Source organism: Pelophylax lessonae (genome assembly GCF_965119305.1).
Source record: "Pelophylax lessonae genome assembly, chromosome: 2".
In the NCBI taxonomy this organism is placed as follows: Eukaryota; Metazoa; Chordata; class Amphibia; order Anura; family Ranidae; genus Pelophylax; species Pelophylax lessonae.
The window spans coordinates 669,312,582-669,334,978 of record NC_138769.1 but is presented as its reverse complement, the minus strand read 5'-3'; the positions used below and the strand labels follow the sequence as shown (position 1 = coordinate 669,334,978).

Below are 22,397 nucleotides of genomic sequence, written 5' to 3'. Positions count from 1 at the left end.
TATCATGTCCTCAGTCTCTGACCATCTACTGTATCATGTCCTCAGTCTCTGACCATCTACTGTATCATGTCCTCAGTCTCTGACCATCTACTGTATCATGTCCTCAGTCTCTGACCATCTCCTGTATCATGTCCTCAGTCTCTGACCATCTCTTGTATCATGTCTTCAGGCTCTGACCATCTCTTGTATCATGTCTTCAGTCTCTGACCATCTCCTGTATCATGCCCTTAGTCTCTGACCATCTCCTGTATCATGTCTGCAGTCTCTGAATATCTCCTTTAGCAAGTCTCCAATCTCTTACTCAAACTTAAACACATTGCTAATAATATTAGCTATCTATCTATGCTGAAGGTAGGACTGTGCAGGGGAGGCAGAGAGTGCAAAAGGGGGAACTGTGATTAGAGAGACGGAGGGCAGACTGCAAGGGGCACTGTGATGGGGGGCTGTGAAATTTGTGCAAAAAATATTCTTGAACACATTACAATTTTTTGTGGGTGTTTTTACATTTTAAAGTTGGGGGGGGGGGTGCCAGATATAGGATCCGCCCCGGGTGCCAAATGCTCTAGGTACGCCACTGATCTGAACGGTCCCCCATGCATCCCTATGGGGCATCGGATGTCAGCGGAGACATGTCCGCTGACATCCGATCCGTCAAATCTGGACAGATGGAAACCCTATTTTCCATCTGTCCAGCGGATGGGATCGGATGAGAACGTACCGACGGTCCGTTCCCATCCGATTTCCCCATAGAGATGCATGGGGAACTTACAGCTGTGTCACCGCACACAGCGCATCCCCCGCTGAGAAAAACGGAGTGTGTGAAAGGGGCCTAAGTGAACAAGCTGAAGTTAGACACTGATTGGCTACCATGCACAGCTGCACCAAATTTGCACTCTCCAGGTTTAGTAAACAACCCCACAGCCTGCTTAGTTTGTTCACACAGTTCCAGAATATGATTACCCTGGACCAAATTCTTAGGGTCCTTTCACATGGGCGGTCCGTATGTCCATTTTTTATCCCATCTGTTTGCGGATGAAAAACGGACATAATGCATGTCAATGGGATTGCGGATGTCAGCAGATGACCATCCACTGACATCCGATTTGCGTCCTTTCCGATCAGTTCCATTTTTTTGGAACGGAAGAGAACCCTATTTTTCTTCCGTTTAAAAAACGGAACGGACGCAAGAACGGATGTCAGCGGTGTCATCCGCAATCCCATTGACATACATTATGTCCTTTTATCATCCGCAAACGGATCAGATGATAAACGGACAAACGGAACGTACACTCCAAAATCCGTGTCCGTTTAAAAAAAAAAAAGTAATTGAGCGGAGGAAAAAAACTGAACGGACCGTGTGAAAGGATCCTTTGACTGCCACAAAAGGAAAGACCTGCTGCTTATTTATTAGTATTAGACGGGGCCCCTTCATACTTGTGCAGTCCACCCTTTATTTTATTGCACGGCAAGTCTTCTGTGAACTGCTGCATAGGTGCATTGCAGACTATTTTACTTGCACGTTGGGTTACCATCACACTGCATGACATTACTGGAAAAATCTCTGAATGCAGCTATTTGAGACTTAGGGGTTGATTTGCTAAAGGTAAATAGACTGTGCACTTTTGCAAATGCAGTTGCTCCAGAGCTTAGTACATGAGGTGAAGTGTCACTGTACAAAGAATACCCAATCACGTGCAAGGAAAAAAAAAGGATTTTTGCTTTCTCATGATTGTATGATGGATATCAGCAGAGCTCCCCCTCATTTACTAAGCTGCTGAGAAACTGCACTTGCAAACGTGCATAATCTATTTGCTTTTAGTAAATCAACCCCTGAAGCTCTTTTTTTGCCATCAGACGTAAAAAATCTGCATGTAAAATCTCCTTATGTATAAACTTACTTTGGGTAAAATTTTAATAATTTTAGAAAGATATATTCTGGGCTGAATTTATAGTTGGCCTTTATTATTGGTGTAAGGTGAATCCTGTGTGTTTATGCAGATTTCCTCAGGAACATTTTTTTAAACCATAGTGTACTGCATTACCTTTGAACTATGCCGAAAGACTTAGATGGCCAATAAGAGTGCTTTTGGACCTGCCAGCCCCCATCAATATAAAGGGGTAGTGTCACCCGTATTGACAGTGTATCGGAAGCTGATGTAGGAAAAGCTAACAAATTGCAAAGGAAGAGATACATTTGGCTCAACCCCTCTGTTGTCTTTTTCTGTTCTTCATAGTGTGTTTATTTTTTTTTGTATTTTATTTTGTAATTGATTTGAGATGAGCAGTCTTGTTTAGCTGCTTTCCCTTCACCTTTTTGCTGCAAGGCTTCTTTTTTTTAAAAAAATGTGTGCTTGTGTTTCAGGAGATGGTATTTTTGGGTTTTCATTTATTTTGGGGGTATATTGGATTTTATTTCACGTTGATCTGATTTTTCTCCTGCACGTCTTCCCATTAAAAAAAGAGGGCTTTTGTTTGTGGTGGCATTATAGTATTGGGCCTTTTTAAGTTTTGGATGCCTAAAATGCAGCATTCATTTGTTACTCACTATCTTTAACCTTTTTTCGCAGCACACTGCTACATCATTTGAAAGGAAAAAAGCGAAGTGGAAGAACAGCTAGCCTTGCCATATAAAATTGTCCTGCTGCTGACCAATTTTACACCACTGTATAATCTGCTGTCTCCTATTTTTTTAGTGAACATTTGATACAAATTGGCCAGCAGCAGGACAGTTTTGCATCTGCAAAAACAGGGACAGCCACAGTGAAAATTGGCCAATTTCTATCTGCCAGTCAAAGCGGGAGTATTACTGTTTGTCTCTGTTAAAGCTACCTGAAAAAGTATGAAATTAGATTAGAAAGGGCTGCTGCTATATGTAACCAAGCTACTTCTAAAAAATATTCAAGCTATAAAGTATATTGTGCATTTTCTAAATTTAGCTGATCCATGCAAGAATATCTTTTAGTCATTCAAAACGAAATTTAGGTCCTAAGATTTAGCAAATACCATGTGTGTGTTATGCATTATTAATTTGACCCCTTAACTCTGCACCTTAGGGGCTTGTAATCTGAATGATACATGTGTTTCCATCAGTAATAGCCAATCAGCATAATTACTGGTCCTGTGATAACGGCTACAACCCAAGTAGCCAAATCGAGAATACTCCTTGTAAATAACCTTGGATCTCTCCCTTGCCCAAAAGCTGGCTTCACATTAGTGATGTCGCGAACCTAAAATTCGCCGTTCGCGAACGGCGAACGCGAACATCGGCAAATGTTCGCGAACCGGGCGAACCGCCATAGACTTCAATAGGCAGGCGAATTTTAAAACACACAGGGACTCTTTCTGGCCACAATAGTGATGGAAAAGTTGTTTCAAGGGGACTAACACCTGGACTGTGGCATGCCGGAGAGGGATCACGCAAAAAAAAGTTCTTAAAAATTATAATTTTTTGATAGAGAGCCAATTATTGGAAAAATTAAAAAAAAATAAAAATAAAAAATTTCTTTGGATTTAGCATCTGGGGTGTCTAAAAAGTGTACCTGTGAAGTTTCAGCTCTGTAGCATGTCCAGAACCCCTAAAAAACAGCATTTTTCTTATATTTTCAGGAATATGGCTTTTCTGCGGCTGGCTTTTTCTCTTGCAGGCATTTAGCGGGCATTTTTTTAGGCAGGCATGTCATTTTTTGTATTTAGTGTCTGGGGGTCTAAAAAGTGTACCTGTCAAGTTTCAGCTCTGTAGCATGTCCAGAACCCCTAAAAAACAGCATTTTTCTTATATTTTCAGTAATACGGCTTCTCTGCGGCTGTCTTTTTCTCTTGCAGGCATTTATCGGGCATTTTTTTAGGCAGGCATGTCATTTTTTGTATTTAGTGTCTGGGGGGTCTAAAAAGTGTACCTGTCAAGTTTCAGCTCTGTAGCATGTCCAGAACCCCTAAAAAACAGCATTTTTCTTATATTTTCAGGAATACGGCTTCTCTGCGGCTGTCTTTTTCTCTTGCAGGCATTTATCGGGCATTTTTTTAGGCAGGCATGTCATTTTTTGTATTTAGTGTCTGGGGGGTCTAAAAAGTGTACCTGTCAAGTTTCAGCTCTGTAGCATGTCCAGAACCCCTAAAAAACAGCATTTTTCTTATATTTTCAGGAATACGGCTTCTCTGCGGCTGTCTTTTTCTCTTGCAGGCATTTATCGGGCATTTTTTTAGGCAGGCATGTCATTTTTTGTATTTAGTGTCTGGGGGGTCTAAAAAGTATACCTGTCAAGTTTCAGCTCTGTAGCATGTCCAGAACCCCTAAAAAACAGAATTTTTCTTATATTTTCAGGAATACGGCTTCTCTGTGGCTGTCTTTTTCTCTTGCAGGCATTTATCGGGCATTTTTTTAGGCAGGCATGTCATTTTTTGTATTTAGTGTCTGGGGGGTCTAAAAAGTGTACCTGTCAAGTTTCAGCTCTGTAGCATGTCCAGAACCCCTAAAAAAAAGCATTTTTCTTATATTTTCAGGAATACGGCTTCTCTGCGGCTGGCTTTTTCTCTTGCAGGCATATATATCAGTGGTGGGTGGGCAGTGGCACAGTACACTCTCTGTGGACCTGGCAGCAGTCACTGACACCCAGGCAACTGCAATTTAAAAAATATATATATATTTTTTTTACTTTGCAAGCTGCTGTGCCACTTTATATATCAGTGGTGGGTGGGCAGTGGCACAGTACACTCTCTGTGGACCTGACAGCAGTCACTGGCACCCAGGCAACTGCAATTTAAAAAAATATATATTTTTTTTTACTTTGCAAGCTGCTGTGCCACCTTATATATCAGTGGTGGGTGGGCAGTGGCACAGTACACTCTCTGTGGACCTGACAGCAGTCACTGGCACCCAGGCAACTGCAATTTTAAAAAAATATATTTTATTTTACTTTGCAAGCTGCTGTGCCACCTTATATATCAGTGGTGGGTGGGCAGTGGCACAGTACACTCTCTGTGGACCTGACAGCAGTCACTGGCACCCAGGCAACTGCAATTTAAAAAAATATATATATATTTTTTTTACTTTGCAAGCTGCTGTGCCACCTTATATATCAGTGGTGGGTGGGCAGTGGCACAGTACACTCTCTGTGGACCTGACAGCAGTCACTGGCACCCAGGCAACTGCAATTTAAAAAATATATATATTTTTTTTTACTTTGCAAGCTGCTGTGCCACCTTATATATCAGTGGTGGGTGGGCAGTGGCACAGTACACTCTCTGTGGACCTGACAGCAGTCACTGGCACCCAGGCAACTGCAATTTAAAAAAATATATATATTTTTTTTACTTTGCAAGCTGCTGTGCGACCTTATATATCAGTGGTGGGTGGGCACACAGTGGCACTGCAGTGGGCACAGTACACTCTGTGGACCTGACAGTCACTGGCAGCCCAGGCAACTGCAATAATAATTTTTTCAATTTATTGCAACAAGATGCTGTGCCAACGTATATATATCAGTGGTGGGCAGTGCACTGCAGTGGGTACAGTGCACTCTGTGGACCTGACACAGCACTCACTGCAATTATGACAGAGGAAAAAAAAATATTTTTTAAAATGCCAGGTACTGTGCCTGTGCCACCCGAAATGAGTGTGGTGTGCACACAGTACAGTCTGTGGTAGGTCTGTGGCCTCTCACACACAGCGGGCAGGCAACTGCAGTGTACAATATATATATATATATATATATATATATATATATATATATATATATATATATAAAGAAAAAAATCTATTACCTTACCAGCCCTTAAAAGGGCTTTTGGGGACACTATATATATATATATATATATGTATATATATAAATAAAAAAATCCTCAATTACCAGCCCTTAAAAGGGCTTTTGGGGACACTAGATAGATATAGATATATATATATATGAAGAAACAACTCAATTACCAGCCCTTAAAAGGGCTTTTGGGGACGCTAGGTATATATATATATATATATATATATATATATATATATATAAAAAAAAAAAAACACAAATACCAGCCCTTAGAAGGGCTTTTTGGGGTGCTGATATTACAGCAGTAGTGGACCAAGAACACTGCAAGACCAGGAACACTGACTAACTGTCCCTAGCTTAACAGCAGCAGCAGCAGCAGCAGCTCTCCCTACTCTCACTACACACACTGCTTCAGAATGATCTAAGATGGATGCTGCCCTTGCTTATTTATAGGAGGTGGGAGGGTGTGGGAGGGAGGTACGCTGATTGGCTGGAAATGTGTCTGCTGACTGTAAAGTTCAGGGTCAAAGTTTGCCTCAATGATGTCTTATGGGGGGCGGACCGAACATCGCATATGTTCGCCGGCAGCGGCGAACGCGAACATGCTAAGTTCGCCGGGAACTGTTCGCCGGCGAACAGTTCTATACATCTCTACTTCACATGTATGCACTGCAGTATTGTGACTTTTGAACAGTGACCCAATGCAAAAGTACAGTAGGTGTCACTGGACAATAATGGATATGCCATGCATTGTTGTGCACTGCATTAAATAAAAAAAAAAAGGAAATGTATAGGTCTGGTTTTTAGTCCATGCTAAATTAATATTTATTTTAATTATATACAGTGCCTTGAAAAAGTATTCACACCCCTTGAAATGTTCCACATTTTGTCATGTTACAACCAAAAACATACATGTATTTTATTGGGATTTTATGTGATAGACCAACATAAAGTGGCACATAATTGTGAAGTGGACAGAAAATGATAAATGGTTTTCATTTTTTTTTACAAATAAATATCTGAAAAGTGTGGCGTGCATTTGTATTCAGCCACCTTTACTCTGACACCCCTAACTAAAATCTAGTGGAACCAATTGCCATCAGAAGTCACATAGAGTCCACCTATGTGTAATTTAATCTCAGTATAAATACATAATAAATTGTTCTGTGAAGCCCTCAGAGGTTTGTTAGAGAATCTTAGTGAAAAAAAAAACGCATTATGAAAGCCAAAGAACACACCAGACAGGTCAGTGATAAAGTTGTGGAGAAGTTTAAAGCAGGGTTAGTTTCTAAAAAAAAATATTCCAAGCTTTGAACATCTCACAGAGCACTGTTCAATGAAAATGGAAAGCGTATGGCACAACTGTAACCTACCATAACATGGCCATCCACCTAAACTGATAAGTCGGTCAAGGAGAGCAATAATCAGAGAAGCAGCGAAGAGGCCCATGGTAACTCTGGAGGAGCTGTAGAGATCCACAGCTCAGGTGGGAGAATCTGTCTACAGGACAACTATTAGTGGTGCTTTATGGAAGAGTGGCAAGAAGAAAGCCATTATTGAAAGAAAACCATACGAAGTCCCATTTGCAGTTTGCGAGAAGCCATGTGGGGAACACAGCAAACATGTGAAAGATGGTGCTCTAGTCAGATGAGACCAAAATTGAACTTTTTGGCCTAAAAGCAAAACGCTGTGTGGCATAAAATTAACACTGCACATGACCCTAAATACACCACCCCCACCATGAAACAACGTGGTGGCAACATCATGATGTGGGGATATTTTTCTTCAGCAGGGACAAGGAAGCTGGTCAGAGTTGATGGGAAGATGGATGGAGCCAATCACAGGGCAATCTTAGAAGAAAACCTGTTAGAGTCTGCAAAAGACTTGAGACTGGGGTGGAGGTTCACCTTTCAGCAGGACAGCGACCCTAAACATACAGCCAGAGCTACAATAGAATGGTTTAGTTTAAAGCATATTCATATGTTAGCATGGCCCAGTCAAAGTCCAGACCTAAATCCAATTGAGAACCTGTGGCAAGACTTGAAATTTGCTGTTCAAAGACACTCTTCATCCAATCTGACAGAGCTTGAGCTATTTTGCAAAGAAGAACGGGCAACAATTTATTTTTTTTAAATCAAGTACGATTTTATTGAGATGTCACAACCATAGACATATGAAAAGAATAAAGAAAAGATTGTACAATCATTCCATTTCCATATACCAAATATCAGTTCCATTCCTCATAAGAGCAGTAAACGTAAATAAAAATACATAACCCTAAAGACAATCACAGTGAACAATTATACATGCAATTAACATGAGAGAGAGGTTTCAGCATATACACGTTAACTCAGTAAGCACAGGAAAGATAACTGCCCAAACGATCAGCAGTCCACTGTGTCCACTCAAGACACCAAGGCAATGCTTTCTACAATTTACAGTAGGATCCTGTCCTACATTAAAGTCAGTTGGTGCTAGCCAACCACCCCACACTCTTTCAAACTTTGAGTAGCTGCCTCTGTGTTGATATATCAATTTTCCCATTCTTGGCACTGAGCCCATCTGTTAGGAACACTCCCTGTGTACACTGAAGTGCTGTCATGAATCTGCCAGTTAAGAGTTAACTTAGTGCAGACTAATTGCACTAATTGGCAAAAGGCTGGCCTATTTAAACACCACAGCAGCACTGAGCCATTGCTGTCTTGTCTGCAGCTTTACCTGTACTTCCTGATCCTGAACCTGCTGTTTCCTGTTGACTTCCTGATCGACCTCCCGGCTTGTCCACTACTTCGCCTGCTTGCTGCCCGCCCTGACCTTGGCTCGTTCCTGTGACCACTCTCCTGCCTTATCCTTGTCGGCTTATCTGCTTCTGATTCTGGACGTGTTCACCTCCTGGTGGGGCAACCCTGGGGACCGCGACCTGGTGTTAGCTTGCAGCGCAGTCTATCCCCACCACCAGGGGCTCTAGTGAAAACCAGCTAGCACTTAGACTCCGCACCTCAGACTAGCCCGTGTCTACCACCAGTGTGACCCGTCCGTGTTCCTGTTGTACCAGATCCCACGAGGCTACCTCTGCACGTCAGGCTCAGCCACCAGCACCATTACACCATCTGTGTAATCCACATCTTGAGTGTTGGGGGGGTTGGAAGAGGTCCAATGTAGCAAAAGAAGCTTGCGGGCCTGAAACAAGGCTCTAGTTGCTGCCTCTTTAGCACACCTGTCATTGATTACGGCATCAAGCATACTTAAAATACAGTGCTTAGGATCTAAGAGGATACACACATGCAGGGCATTATTCACCATGGAGACGACCGAGCCCCCCAATATCTGTGTCGCTTCGGGCATCTCCACAGTAAATGAATTGGGTCTCCTACATCTCTATTACATCTAGTACACATAGGACCAGGGTGCAGGCACATTCAGTGAAGCCTAAACGGGATGCGATGAACTCCCAGTAGGATATACAATTAATAGTCTCTGTGCCACGCTAAGAGAGCAGAGCCTTACCACCTCCAAAGCCTCCTCCCACAGTTCACTAGGTATATCACCCACATCCTGTTCCCATTTCTCGCACGCCAAATTTGGGAAGCTTTCTAAGTATACCTCCATAAGCATGGCATAACGTGGATATAAATCCCTTGGTTGAGGAGGCAGGGGGACAACTCTGAGGCCCCAAGGGACCACTGAGCCATCACAGCATGTTTTAGTTGTATGTAATAAAAAGGCACAGTAAAGGGAATACCATATTTAACCTGTATTTGGGAGAAGGGGAGTAGGCGACCATTGGCCAGAATATGTTTAAGATGAGTCACCCCCTAAACTCGCCATAAAGCCACGTGTTGCAACTTAGCAAGTTCTGGGTAGGTATGGTTCTCCCAAATAGGGTTAAATCCCGTATATCCATTTGCTTTCTGAAACTGCTTAGCTTTGTCCCAAATCTTTTGTATAAGCCTATAGGTCGGGTATTGTCTGTTTGGGTTGCAGGAAAGTTGTGCTTCCAGGCCCATGGCTAAAGAGGCCACGGTGCAATGCAGGAGAACGAATAATGTTGAATCATGAATTACCTCCCCAGAAGAATGAGTCTCTACAAGCCACTTACTAGATGCTGAAGCTGGGATGCGATATAATAAACCCAGGGATTTGGAAAAGCTAACCTCCCTATATCCTTTGGTTTCTGTAATTGTTCCAATTTTTAGCCAATCGCTTCTCGGCCTTTTGGCTAAGATCAAGTGTAGTATCTGTTCTTATCAGTTGGTATGGGCCTTAGCTAGTACCAGTATGACCGAAACCCGGAGCGCTCTGAGTATTGAGGTATGGGAAGTAGGTCATCTGGGAAAGCATGTGGGGCCCGCCGCCTTCTGATTCGAATGGGTTGAACTAGCCTAACCAGTTTGAAGGGGGCAGGAAAGCCGGTTCAGGGGGCCGGTGGAACTGCTCCTGGATGTAATGGGCTGAAGAACGGGATGGCGAGGGGAGGGCTTTCTCCTCCTGGGTTTTGATCTGGCCTTGTAAAAGGCCTGTCCCCAGTGGTAGGTAAGCTCTCTCTAAGCTGTCCAGGTTCTGATGTCTGCTGGTGGGGTTAGGCTACACTCGGTCTGGCCAGGGGCTGAGATTGAAAGAGCCCGTAGTGTAAGTGCCCCTGGGGTGGCAGCCCAGGGGTGCCTTAATTTCTCACTGGTGAGGGGCAGCTCGCTGTGAGTTTTTTCGGCACCTTGGTCACTGCACTATGCACACCTTTTTCGCACCTGCCTCTTGGGACAGGCCTTTTGGCTTGCACCAGAGGAATTTTTTATTCCGGCTGGAAGGCCTGCCTTGGTTCCTCACATGGCACCATTGCACTTTCCCCACTTCCCCTCCCCCACTTTTGTGTTTGTCTGTCTTTTTCTTTGGAGTCCGTCACTGCACTATCACCTTTGTTTTCTTTATTTGCACAGACTAGAGTGTGTGGGTCCTCGGGCCCTGCCTTAAGTCTTGGGAGGGGGTGGATATGGCCTTTTGGCTTAGTTCGCCCTCTCCCATGGGGTCTCCCTTCGGGGGAGCCCTACTTAGTACTCGGTGGGGGCTGTTTCGGCAGTCCCCCTGAAGAACGGGGTCGGTCTGGTTTCGGCCAGACTGACCATGAGTACCTTTTGTCCCTGTCAGGAGTCTTGCGCCCCGGGGGATTGAGGTTTCGGGTCCTACCTCTTCGGAGGGAAGACCATACGTTGTCGCACACCCTGTGCTTTTTTGTGTTACTCACTTTGTGTGTGTGCACTTTTTTATGCACCGGGTGGAGTCTTTTGAGTGTGTTGCACACGCTACGGGCTTTAAAAAAAAAAAAAAAAAAAAATTGTTCCAATTTTACTCATGCTTCCTTCCACAGCAAGGATCTAAAGATGGAATTTACCATATGGAAAATTTTAAGATGGATGACTACTAGGGAACTGTGGGGAAAGTAAAGTAGTTGGGGCATAAAGATAATTTTTATCAAATTGGCTCTCCCTGCCACCAAGAGCCCTAATTTGGTCCACACTATAACTTTGTCTTTAAATCTCACTAACAGGGGAAGAATATATAAATGGCAGAAGTCTGAAAGCTGAGGGGAGATTATAATTCCTAAATATTTGAACGTGGACACTACCGGTGTGCGGCATGAAGGCAACGTTAGACAGGTGTCCAACTGATCTAGAGGTAGCAGAGCAGACTTGGGCCAGTTAATCATCAATCCCCAGAACCAACTAAAGTCTGAGATGGTGGACATAGCATTGCGTATAGAAGTGTCTGTGTTCCCTAGGAGCAAAAGCATTTCGTCCACATAAAGCAGATGCAAAAGCATGTTGTTCACAGAAAGCTTGTGTTTGGAGGCCTATTTAAACCCACTAATGCCAGTGTGTGCTCTAATTTGTGCCGCAAATGGTTCTATTGCCAGGGCAAAGAGGAGCAGTGAAAGAGGGCATCCCTGTTGTGTACCCTGCCCCAACTCAAAGGGATTGGAAATCCTACCGCCCTCTCTAATAGTGGCTTGTGGTCCATAAAATAGAAGACGGACCCATGAGATAATGGTGCCTCCAAATCCGAATCGTTCTAGCATGGCCCACAGATATCCCATTCCACACTATCAAATGCCTTGTTTGCTTCAAGTGATAGTCAGCCAGTGTCAAGTGATAGTCAGCCAGTGTTGTCAGCCTGGACTTGCATATTTATGAGCAACCTCCTAAGGTTGATTGCTGTTGATTTGTTGGGCATAAAGCCCGCCTGATCAGCGTGAATTGTATCAGATATGACTGTATTAAGCCTCCTAGCCAAAACCTTGGCCAATATTTCACATCTGTTTGGAGACATGAAACTGATATGTTTGAGGAGGGATCAGTAGCCACTTGGTCAGGTTTCAGTAGAAAAGTATTACAAGCCCTAGACATTGACAAAGGCAATTGGTGTCCTGATCTGGCAGTATTGTACATTTTCAGTAACTTTGGCAGGAATGTTTCAGAGTAAGTTTGGTATACCTCCATGGGTATCCCATCATTACCTGGGGCTTTGAAGTTCGGGAACGCACCAACCGCCTCTTGTAGTTCCGCCAAGGTGAAGGAAGCTTCCAAATGTAGCCACTGGGAGGCTGACGGACATGGCAAGGGAATGGAGGACAAATAGGCAAGGAGTTATCTTGCGTATGAGACACTTTTGAAGCATGTTAATCAGTTTAGAAATGAACCAGTGCATCCCTAATGACCTAAGGCAGTGATGGCGAACCTTGGCACCCCAGATGTTTTGGAACTACATTTGACATGATGCTGATGCACTCTGCAGTGTAGTTGAGCATCATGGGAAAAGTAGTTCCAAAACATCTGGGGTGCCAAGGTTCGCCATTACTGACTTAAGGTGTATTAACTACACGGCCAGTGGGCAGTTTCAACTTTCCTATACCAGGGACCGCTGGTCTAACATTACTAATTTTGGGGAGGAGACAGGTGGTCTGCTCCCCTTCCTCATACAATGTAACCTTGGAAATAAAAATGTTTTTTCTCCGCCTTTGAGTTAAAAACGTTAGGTAAAGCATCCTGAACTGACAGCCAAAAGGGTTCATGCATTCAAACGCCATGGTGCTGGGGATAGAGTGTTTTTAGCCCTAACCACAATCCACAGTACTAGTGGAGAATTATCAGACAGCCCTCTCAGAGAGTATTGTATTTTAGCCACCAGGAGCAGGACTAGTGTATTACCCACATAAATCGATGTGAGACTATGAAGGTATGGGCTTTGGAAAAGCAAGAAATTTGTATGACATTGGGGTGTTTTAATCTCCATAGGTCAACCCAGCCTAGGTCAGAGAGAAATCGAGATAGCAAGGTTCCCCTACCTGTATTGTGCTGGGAAGGAGGAGGGTGTTTATCCAGCCTAGGATTTAGTATTCCATTAAAATCACCCAAAATGTATAAAGGAATATTGGGCTTGGCCAGTGCAAACCCCACTAATTTCTTCAGGATAGCTGCAGAGAATGTAGGAGGAATATAGACCATGGCAAGTATGCATTCAATAGTATACACTTTACACTGTAAAAACACAAAACAACAATTTTAATCTATTAAAGATGCAATTCTTAAATGGTTAAGGCCCTGTGTACAAGTACACTCACCCTCCTGGAATAGGAGATGTGAGTGGAATGGTAAGCATAACCCACCCATGAGTATTTCAGGCAGCATACAGAGTCCTTTACTAAATGTGTGTCTTGCAAACCAATAATCGCTGGGTAGTATGTGCGTAAGAGCTCACCATTGTTCTTTTCAAATGTGTGCGCAACTCCCTCACATTCCAGGTTATGATTGACACTTCAGCCATATTGAGAAGGACACATTAGGGCAGTGAAGGATACAACAGCCCATAAGAGGCCATTTACCAGAGGAGGGGCAACAGACATGGGGCAGTAACTGGTATGGTGATGACAAAGAGCAGGGATCCTCAAACTACTGCCCTCTAGCTGTTGCAGAACTACACATCCCATGAGGCATTGTAAAACTCTGACATTCACAGACATGACTAGGCATGATGGGAATTGTAGTTCCTGAACAACTGTAGGGCCATAGTTTGAAGACCCCTGACAAAGAGTCTTGAGGTGCAATGCAGAACAAAAATGGAACAATAGCAACTAAACTTGTAGAGCACAACAGTGCCCAAAAACTGGCAAACCGGACAGTTTCAGTTAGTCAGAGTAACTAGCAGAGAGCTGGGCATTCCCCAAACCACTCCTTGTGTGGTACGATCACTCACAGCCACTGCAGACTGTGAATATAGGAAAAATAAACTCTTGGTTTCATATAAAGAAAACACAAGGGCAGGAGCAATACAAGTGAAAAACAAGTAGAACATTTTCCCGGCCAGGGTATACTTGCAAAGGTAGCTATCCCATCAGGAGAGCAGCCATACGGTAGCCAAACCGTGTAGAGAAGCATTGTCAAGCTTCGGCATCCTCTCGTGGTCATTGCCTTAGAGATGGCTCGTGCACATTCAGCCAATCTGCTACGTCAGTACCTGTATTGAAGAAGTGTGCTCGCCTCCATCAGCTGTAACTCGTAGGCGAGCCGGATAAAGCATGGCGTATGGCAGCCCCAAACACCTCAAGCGCTGTTTGACATCAATAAACCTAGTATGTTGTTGACGCTGCACTTCTGCCGGGAAATTGGGGTAGAACTACACTTTTACCCCATTGCATTGCATATTGGGCCTTTCTCTCGCTAGGTGTTACACCTTCTCCCTGTCTTGGTAGTAGTAGTTGGGCCAAGACTGGTCTAGGAATATTACCCGGCAGTGCACTGGCTGGGACTCTGTTGGCTCGCTCCACTGCCAAAAATTGCGTGAAAGCGTCCTTGCCTAAGACATCCAGGAGCCAATTTTTAATTCAGTAGGGTCTCTGCCCTCAGTCTTCTTCGGCAGCCCCACTATGCGGATGTTGTTATGAGGTAGACTATTCTCTATATTGTCTGCCTCGTCTTTATTTTCATACTGGCAGTAGAGTGTGATTCAGCGATTCGTGGCGGAAGTTTTTAGCTTTTAGCTGCAGTGGTTCTTTCACAGATTTTTTGAGTATCTTGTCTGAGGAGGACAACTTCCTCTGTCAGACCCCCCCCCCCCCCCGCCCAGTATTCCTTAACTGCTTAACTGTGTTAACAGATGCAATGCACATATGAACTGCACTGAGGGCTCCTTGAGAGCCTGATAGTGATTCAAAGTCAAGTGAAGATATGGCTTTTGCATCCACCCCCTGGACAAGACTCAGTCTCTGGATGTATCTCTGGGGGATCAAAGTCTTTCTCACCCACACCCTGTCCTTGGAGCTCTGACCTGCTTTAGTATAGGATCTCCCCTGGAGCATACCTTGCCCGCTGAACGGGTGGACTTACTTTTTGCTCCAGAGTCCTTGATCTTGTCCGCTCCCCGTGAAGTCTTCTGAGGCAGAGCTGCAGCTGCACCATTTTGGCTATCAGGGGCCGCCGCTTCTTCTTTGATTTTGCGGGTCATGGTCATGATACCACTGTGTTCCTGAGAGTGAGAGGAATCTAGTGATACCAGAACTATCGCCCCAAATGGCCAGGGAGGGGATCACTGGCAGGATAAATAGAGGGAGCTCCGTGAGACACTTCTCAAATGACTGATGCGACCACGCCCCGGGTAACAATTTCACTCTCTAGCTGTGCAAAGCTGGTAGAGACATACCCAAAAAGACATGGAGCTGTAATTGCAGTAAAAGGTGGTTCTACAAAGGTTTGAGTCAGGGGTGCTGAATACAAATGCAGGCCACATCTTTGCAGATATTTATTTGTAAAAAATTTCAAAAAACATTTATCATTTTCCTTCCACTTCACAATTATATGCCACTTTGTGTTGGTCTATCACATAAAATCCCAATAAAATAAATTTACGTTTTTGGTTGGAACATGACAAATTGTGGAAAAGGGGTATGAATACTTTTTCAAGGCACCATATATACAGTAGTATAATAATTATTATACATTATAATAATATTAATAGGTGAAGCCAAGATTTTTTTTTTTTTTTTTTTTTAAGATTTGGCCATTTTTCCTCACAGTTTTTTTTTTTTTTTATATAAACTGTCAGATTTTTCCAATCCTAAAACCTTCTTTGGTCATGAGAGGAGTAATCTGCTTCACATGAAATGTTTACTCTAAAATTCTTCTATATACATCTCACCGCTTTTCTCCTGAAATGGTCAGCTCTAGGCATAATCGCAGGACATGTTTTCAATTAAAAAGGTTTTCTTGTTAAATGCTAAATGTTTTATCCAAAAGAATCAAATTAAATAACTCATCTTTTTGTTTTTTGGGTTTTTTTTTAGGGTTGGACAAAATTTTACGAATTCTCTCTGTCAGATCTGCGTGCTGCATATGATATTATTGATCGGCTGTTTGAAGGTATGTCTTCACAAGTGAAATTTTAACCTTGCAGAACAATGTTTTCTTTTTTTTTGGAAATAAAGTAAATGTATAGCCTCTTCAGTTTTTGGGGTTTTTTTTTATGCCTAATGCACATTGGATGTTAAAAATGTAGCTTTTAGAGACATTTGGCTTATTTTTCTGCCTTGAAACAGTCCTCTATGTTAGTCTATGTGTCCTTCACACATATGTGTTTACAAGCATTTAGATGCAGGAAAAAAAATCCATTGCTTGGGTGTTCTGGACAGGAGCATTGGGTAGACAAAACGTCCAACGTGCCTAAACGCTCCTAAACACAACGCGTGTTTAGCGAGTGGCCAGAATGAATTTATCATTTTGGCCAATGAAATCAATGAGTGCCCAAACGCTTGACACGTCTGAACGAGTCTAAACTGAACTGTCAGGAGAGAGGCGTTCTGAAGAGCTGGAAAAATGCCCAGCGTGCATGAGGCCTTACATTTGCAAATAAAAAAGGTTCAGCTTGATGTAATGAATTGTATTAATGTGTTAAAGTTTAACATTGATAGCGCATAGTTTATAATTATAAACAGTACTGTGCAAAAGTTTTACGCACTAAAAATTGATGTTGAGATCTGGTCTCTGTGCGGCCATACCTACTCTTCCAGGACTCCTGGTCCTTTTCATTGAAGATAGTTCTTTATGACTTTGGCTGTACGTTTGAGGTCATTGCCTTGCTATGGATGGATGATGGATAAATATCTGTACATTTCAGCATTGAGGAGGCCATTCATTCTGACCAAATCCCAAACTCTATGTGCAGGAAGGCAGCCCCAAACATGCTAAAAACCTCCTTCATGCACCACTATTGCCTGCAGGCACTCATCTTTGTACCACTTTTCAGGCCTTTGTTGATCAAACTAAATTCTGTTACAGCCATATATTTCAAACCCTTCAGTCCAGAGCACCTGCTTCTCTTTTTCTGCAAGTTGCTTGGCCTTGTTTTCACATTAGATGTTTCCATGAGGATTGCTTCTGACTAGACTTCTTCAGACTGTAGATGAGTATACCAGGGTTTCTATGGTTCCTGACAGGTCTGAGCTAATGATACCACTGAACATCTCCTGATTGTGAAGGGAAGACCTCATACTATGGGGTTTATTTACTAAAACACAGTCCAAAATGTGGTGCGGCTCTGCATAGAAACCAATCAACTTCCATGTTTTTAATCAAAGCTTAATTGAACGAGCTGAAGTTACAGTTGTGTTCAAAATTATTCAACCCCCAATGCTGTAAAGGGTTTTAGGGAATTTAGTGTACATTTGTAATTGTATTCAGAATGAAATCCTACAAGGACTTCTTAAAGAACCATATGCAACTAAAATGACATCAATTGCTTTTGTAATACAGTAGTAAATGTTTCTTTTGTGAATTCTTCATTGACACAATTATTCAACCCCTTAAAGACTACCACTCTGAAGAACAGAGGTTCATTGAAGTGTTTTCAATCAGGTATTGAAAACACCTGTGGATGTCAGGGAGCAGCAATAAAGCCTAATAAGCACCAATTAGGCAGCTTTAAAATGACTGTGATACTCAGCTCCTTCTAGACATTTACTGGTGTGGTTACAAACATGGTGAAGTCAAGAGAATGGTCCAGGAAGACAAGAGAAGAGGTGATTACTCTTCACAGGAAGGGCAATGGCTATAAGAAGATTGCAAAGATGTTAAATATACCAAGAGACACCATAGGAAGCATCATTCGCAAATTCAAGGCAAAGGGCACTGTTGAAACACTACCTGGTCGTGGCAGAAAGAAGATGCTGACTTCGACTGCTGTGCGCTACCTGAAGCGTAGAGTGGAGAAAAGTCCCCGTGTGACTGCTGAGGAACTGAGAAAAGATTTGTCAGATGTGGGTACTGAAGTTTCTGCTCAGACAATATGGCGCACACTGCGTAATGAAGGCCTCCATGCCAGAACTCCCAGGCGCACCCCCTTGCTGTCTCCAAAGAATTAAGAAGAGTTGACTGCAGTATGCCAAAAGTCATGTGGACAAACCACAGAAGTTTTGGGATAGTGTTCTGTGGACTGATGAAACAAAATTAGAACTGTTTGGGCCCATGGATCAACGCTATGTTTGGAGGAGGAAGAACAAGGCCTATGAAGAAAAGAACACCTTGCCTACTGTGAAGCATGGCGGGGGGTCAATCATGCTTTGGGGCTGTTTTGCTTCTGCAGGTACAGGGATGCTTCAGTGTGTGCAAGGTACCATGAATTCTCTTCAGTACCAGGAGATATTGGATGACAATGTGATGCAGTCCGTCACAAACCTGAGGCTTGGGAGACGTTGGACCTTTCAACAGGACAATGATCCCAAGCATACCTCCAAGTCCACTAGAGCATGGTTGCAGATTAAAGGCTGGAACATTTTGGAGTGGCCATCACAGTCACCAGACTTAAATCCGATTGAGAACCTCTGGTGGGACTTAAAGAAAGCAGTTGCAGTGCACAAGCCTAAGAATGTGACTGAACTGGAGGCTTTTGCCCATGACGAATGGGCGAAGATACCTGTAGATCGCTGCAAGACACTTGTGTCAAGCTATGCTTCATGTTTAAAAGCTGTTATAACTGTAAAAGGATGTTGTACTAAGTACTAAGATTGAATGTCACTTGGGGGTTGAATAAAACTGATAATGATGTGAGCACAGAAAAGACATTTGTGGTTATTTCATTATAAATGTTATGTTATATTTGTCTGACCTACACGTGCCTCTTTGATTTAATTGTAAGCAGGATGACTGAATGATCAAAATCAATGTCAAACTGGCCAAAACAATCAATTTCAGTGGGGGTTGAATAATTTTGAACACAACTGTAGATGCGAATTGGCTACTATGCACTGCTGCACCAGATTTTGAATTTTAAATCAACTCCTATATTTTTCATCTGCTGCAAGTTTCCTTTGGTAACCACTGCGTTTTTGGTTCTCAGCTATGTGCTGCTGCAGAAGAGCTTGGAAAACCCATCTAAGGCTCCATGTACACGGGACGTTGTAAATGGCCGTTTAGGAGCAGTTGGGCGTTTTTTGCAGAAGCCCCTGAACCCACCTGCATGTTGTCTTATCTGTCCATGTACACAGGGTCATTTACATTAATTTGCAGGCAGTTGAGTTCAGGGACGTTTTTTGGAACGCAATTATTTGCTTTCGAACGTGTGTTTCCCGGCGTTTCAAACGCAAAAATGGGACCGAACGCGACCGAACGTGATGAAGTACGTTCAGCCACATTATACGGTTTTTTTTTCTCCCATTCAAAATCAATGGTTCCCTATCAGGATGATCCGACTTGCGGTGCGACTTGCGCTGTGAGAATCTTGAGGGGGGACTCCACGCCAAAAATTGGAAAAAAACTGCATGGGTGTCCCCCCCAGGTTCCAAACCAGGCCCTTCAGGTCTGGTATGGAATTTGAGGGTAGCCCCACGCCGAAAAAAACGGTGTGGGGTCCCCCCCAAAATCCATACATGACCCTTATCCGAGCATACAGCCCGGAAAGGCAGGAAGGGGGAGGGGACGAGCGAGCAGCCCCACCCCCCCTGGACCATACCAGGTCACATGCCCTCAACATGGGGGGGTGTTGGTGCTTTGGGGCAGGGGGAGCTCTGCACCCCCCACCTCAAAGCACCTTGCCCCCATGTTGATGGGGACAAGGGCCTCATCCCCACAACCCTGGCCGGTGGTTTTGGGGGTCTTCGGGCAGGGGGCTTATCGGAATCTGGAAGCCCCCTTTAACAAGGGGGCCCCCCAGATCCCGGACCCCCTCCCTATGTGAATGGGTATGGGGTACACTGTACCCCTACCCATTCACCCCATAAAAGGCAGTGTATGGAAATAACGACAGGAGACATTTTGGAAAGTATTAAAAATCTTCATCCGGTCTTCTCCTCTCCGCTCTCCTTGTCTTCTGCTCTTTTGCTGTCCGCTCTTTTGCTGTCCGCTCTTCTGCTGTCCAATCTTATGCTGTCCACTCTTCTGCTCTTTTGCCTCCTCTGGTCTTCTTCTTCCTCCGGTCCTCCTCAGACGATGTGTCCGGTGATTATGCCGGTCTCTGCAGCTTGTTATATAGCCATTGTGGGCATGGCCTCCCGGTGACGTCACTGGGAGGCCACGCCCCCTTATGTCACAGATGACGTTTTTTTTTTTCTTTAACAAAAACTAAACTGGTTAGTAGAGCATGGCTTTTCATGGGAGACCAGATATAGTGAATGCAGGGTCCTGGGTTTAATAACACTTTAAGTACAAATAACACTGTACAGAATGAAAGAACATCTCTTCGCAAAAAGTCAAGTAATATTGTGTCAATATCTGTGATATCGAAACCTACGAACTTCAGGTGGGTTTATCTATGTATAACAATACCCAGCTAAAGATGAGATCGTAGTGAATCTTGCAGCCAGCGCGAAAAAAAACAAAAAACGTCAAGAATTATACGTAGAGACAATCCAATAACAATTACATTTGAAGGAGCTTGTCCATAACTAATTGTGGTGGTGTTCTGCCTGCTATATTTAACCAGCCCTGCACAACCAACTCAAACTGGTGAAGTGCATTGTGGTGGCAATAAGTAAGTTGTTCCCTTAGAAGTAAGGAATTACCATATCATAATACCATATGCATTGCTTATGTGTCGGAGAGGTAAATGAGGATTACCAATTCCTTACTGTGGCTCCAAAGCCTAATTTTAGAATAATGCCCCAAAATTAATGATGTTTAACCACTCCAAAACTGCTCTATAACACTTGGGGACATTTTTATTTTTTCAGGTGGCAGAAACTTTCAGTGGGAGTTTGTGCATGGCCTTTTAGAGAACGCAATCTACGGAGGGCGTGTAGATAACTACTTTGATTTACGAGTTCTTCGCTCCTATCTGGAACAGTTTTTCAATTCTCATGCTGGAGGATTAAAGGGAAGTAAGATGACTTTTCCATTGTCCGTATCTCTGCCAAATTCCTGCAGCATTATGGTAAGTTTTTTTTTTATTTAGTTCTGTTTTTACAATCAGTGTCTTCAGGCTTGTAGGGATTATCAAGCTCACCAGCAGAATTGTGTTAGTTAAGCACTACTTTTTTACATTTTGTGAAATGTCATATTTTTTATCTCATTTCCATATGAAAAGTAGTTGTTACTGTGTCTTCGCACCTCCTTAAAGTTGGTATACAGATAGTAAGTCAGCATAAGATGAAATGTAAAGACTGGAGTGGGTATAATGCTACATTCAAGTCTAAACATCTAAACCCAAAAATGAAAATGTTCTACATCTACTAGCTGACCATATCATGAGGATGTCCAGTGGTAAAACAGCCTCCCTGCGCTGGATCACATACCTAATACTTGATCAAACCGCTCGGGCGCCGGCCTGGCTGTGCTGTGATTCAACACCGTACATGGCGATCACCAGGTCCCGGCCAGTGATTGACCGCCGGGACCCAGTGATTGGCTCCGAGCTTCCCAGAACACAGTTCTGTGAATGTAAACAACACCAAATTGTGTTCAGTGACAGGAAGTCTCGTTGTTTGGTCATTCCCTGCTAAGCAGGGAATGAAAACAACTATATCCCCAGTAAAAACAGCACACAGTACACACATAAACACTTGTTAGCCACATATTTAACCCCTTGATCACCCTAGATGTTACACCCTTTCTGCCCAGTGTAATTATTAGAGTAACAGTGCATATTATTAGCACTGATCACTGTAATAATGGCACTGGTGATATCAGTAGCAGTTAGTTTCCCCCCAGTGTCAGTTAGTATCATATTGCCCCACTGCACTATCGCAGTCCCGTTATAAGCCGCTCAATATGTGCCACTGCCAGACAGTTTGCGGTGTCTCCCAGCACAGTCTCAAGAGCATGAAGGAGATTCCAGGAGACAGGCAGTTACTCTTGGAGAGCTGGACGGGGCTGTAGAAGGTCCATAACCCTTCAGCAGGACTGATATCTGCTCCTTTGTGCAAGGAAGAACAGGATGAGCACTGCCAGAGCCCTACAAAATGACCTCCAGCAGGCCACTGGTGTGAATGTCTCTGATCAAACAATCAGAAACAGACTTCATGAGGGTGGCCCGAGGGCCCGACATCCTCTAGTGGGCTCTGCGCTCCCTTCCTGGAACCGTGGAGCTTGATTGACATTTGCCATTGAATACCAGAATTGGCAGGTCCACCACTGGCGCTCTGTGCTTTTCACAGATGAGTGCAGGTTCACCCTGAGC

At 43.5% G+C, this 22,397-nt stretch overlaps 1 protein-coding gene across 1 annotated transcript in view; it reads left to right on the top strand.

Moving 5' to 3' along the window:
* Positions 1 to 22,397, top strand: part of DYNC2H1 (dynein cytoplasmic 2 heavy chain 1) — an 807,725-nt gene that overhangs the window by 487,755 nt on the left and 297,573 nt on the right. Inside the window, exons 80-81 of the mRNA XM_082246437.1 lie at positions 16,078 to 16,153; positions 20,953 to 21,152. Of these exons, the coding sequence (XP_082102563.1) occupies positions 16,078 to 16,153; positions 20,953 to 21,152 (276 nt within the window). The remainder of the gene's footprint in view (positions 1 to 16,077; positions 16,154 to 20,952; positions 21,153 to 22,397) is intronic.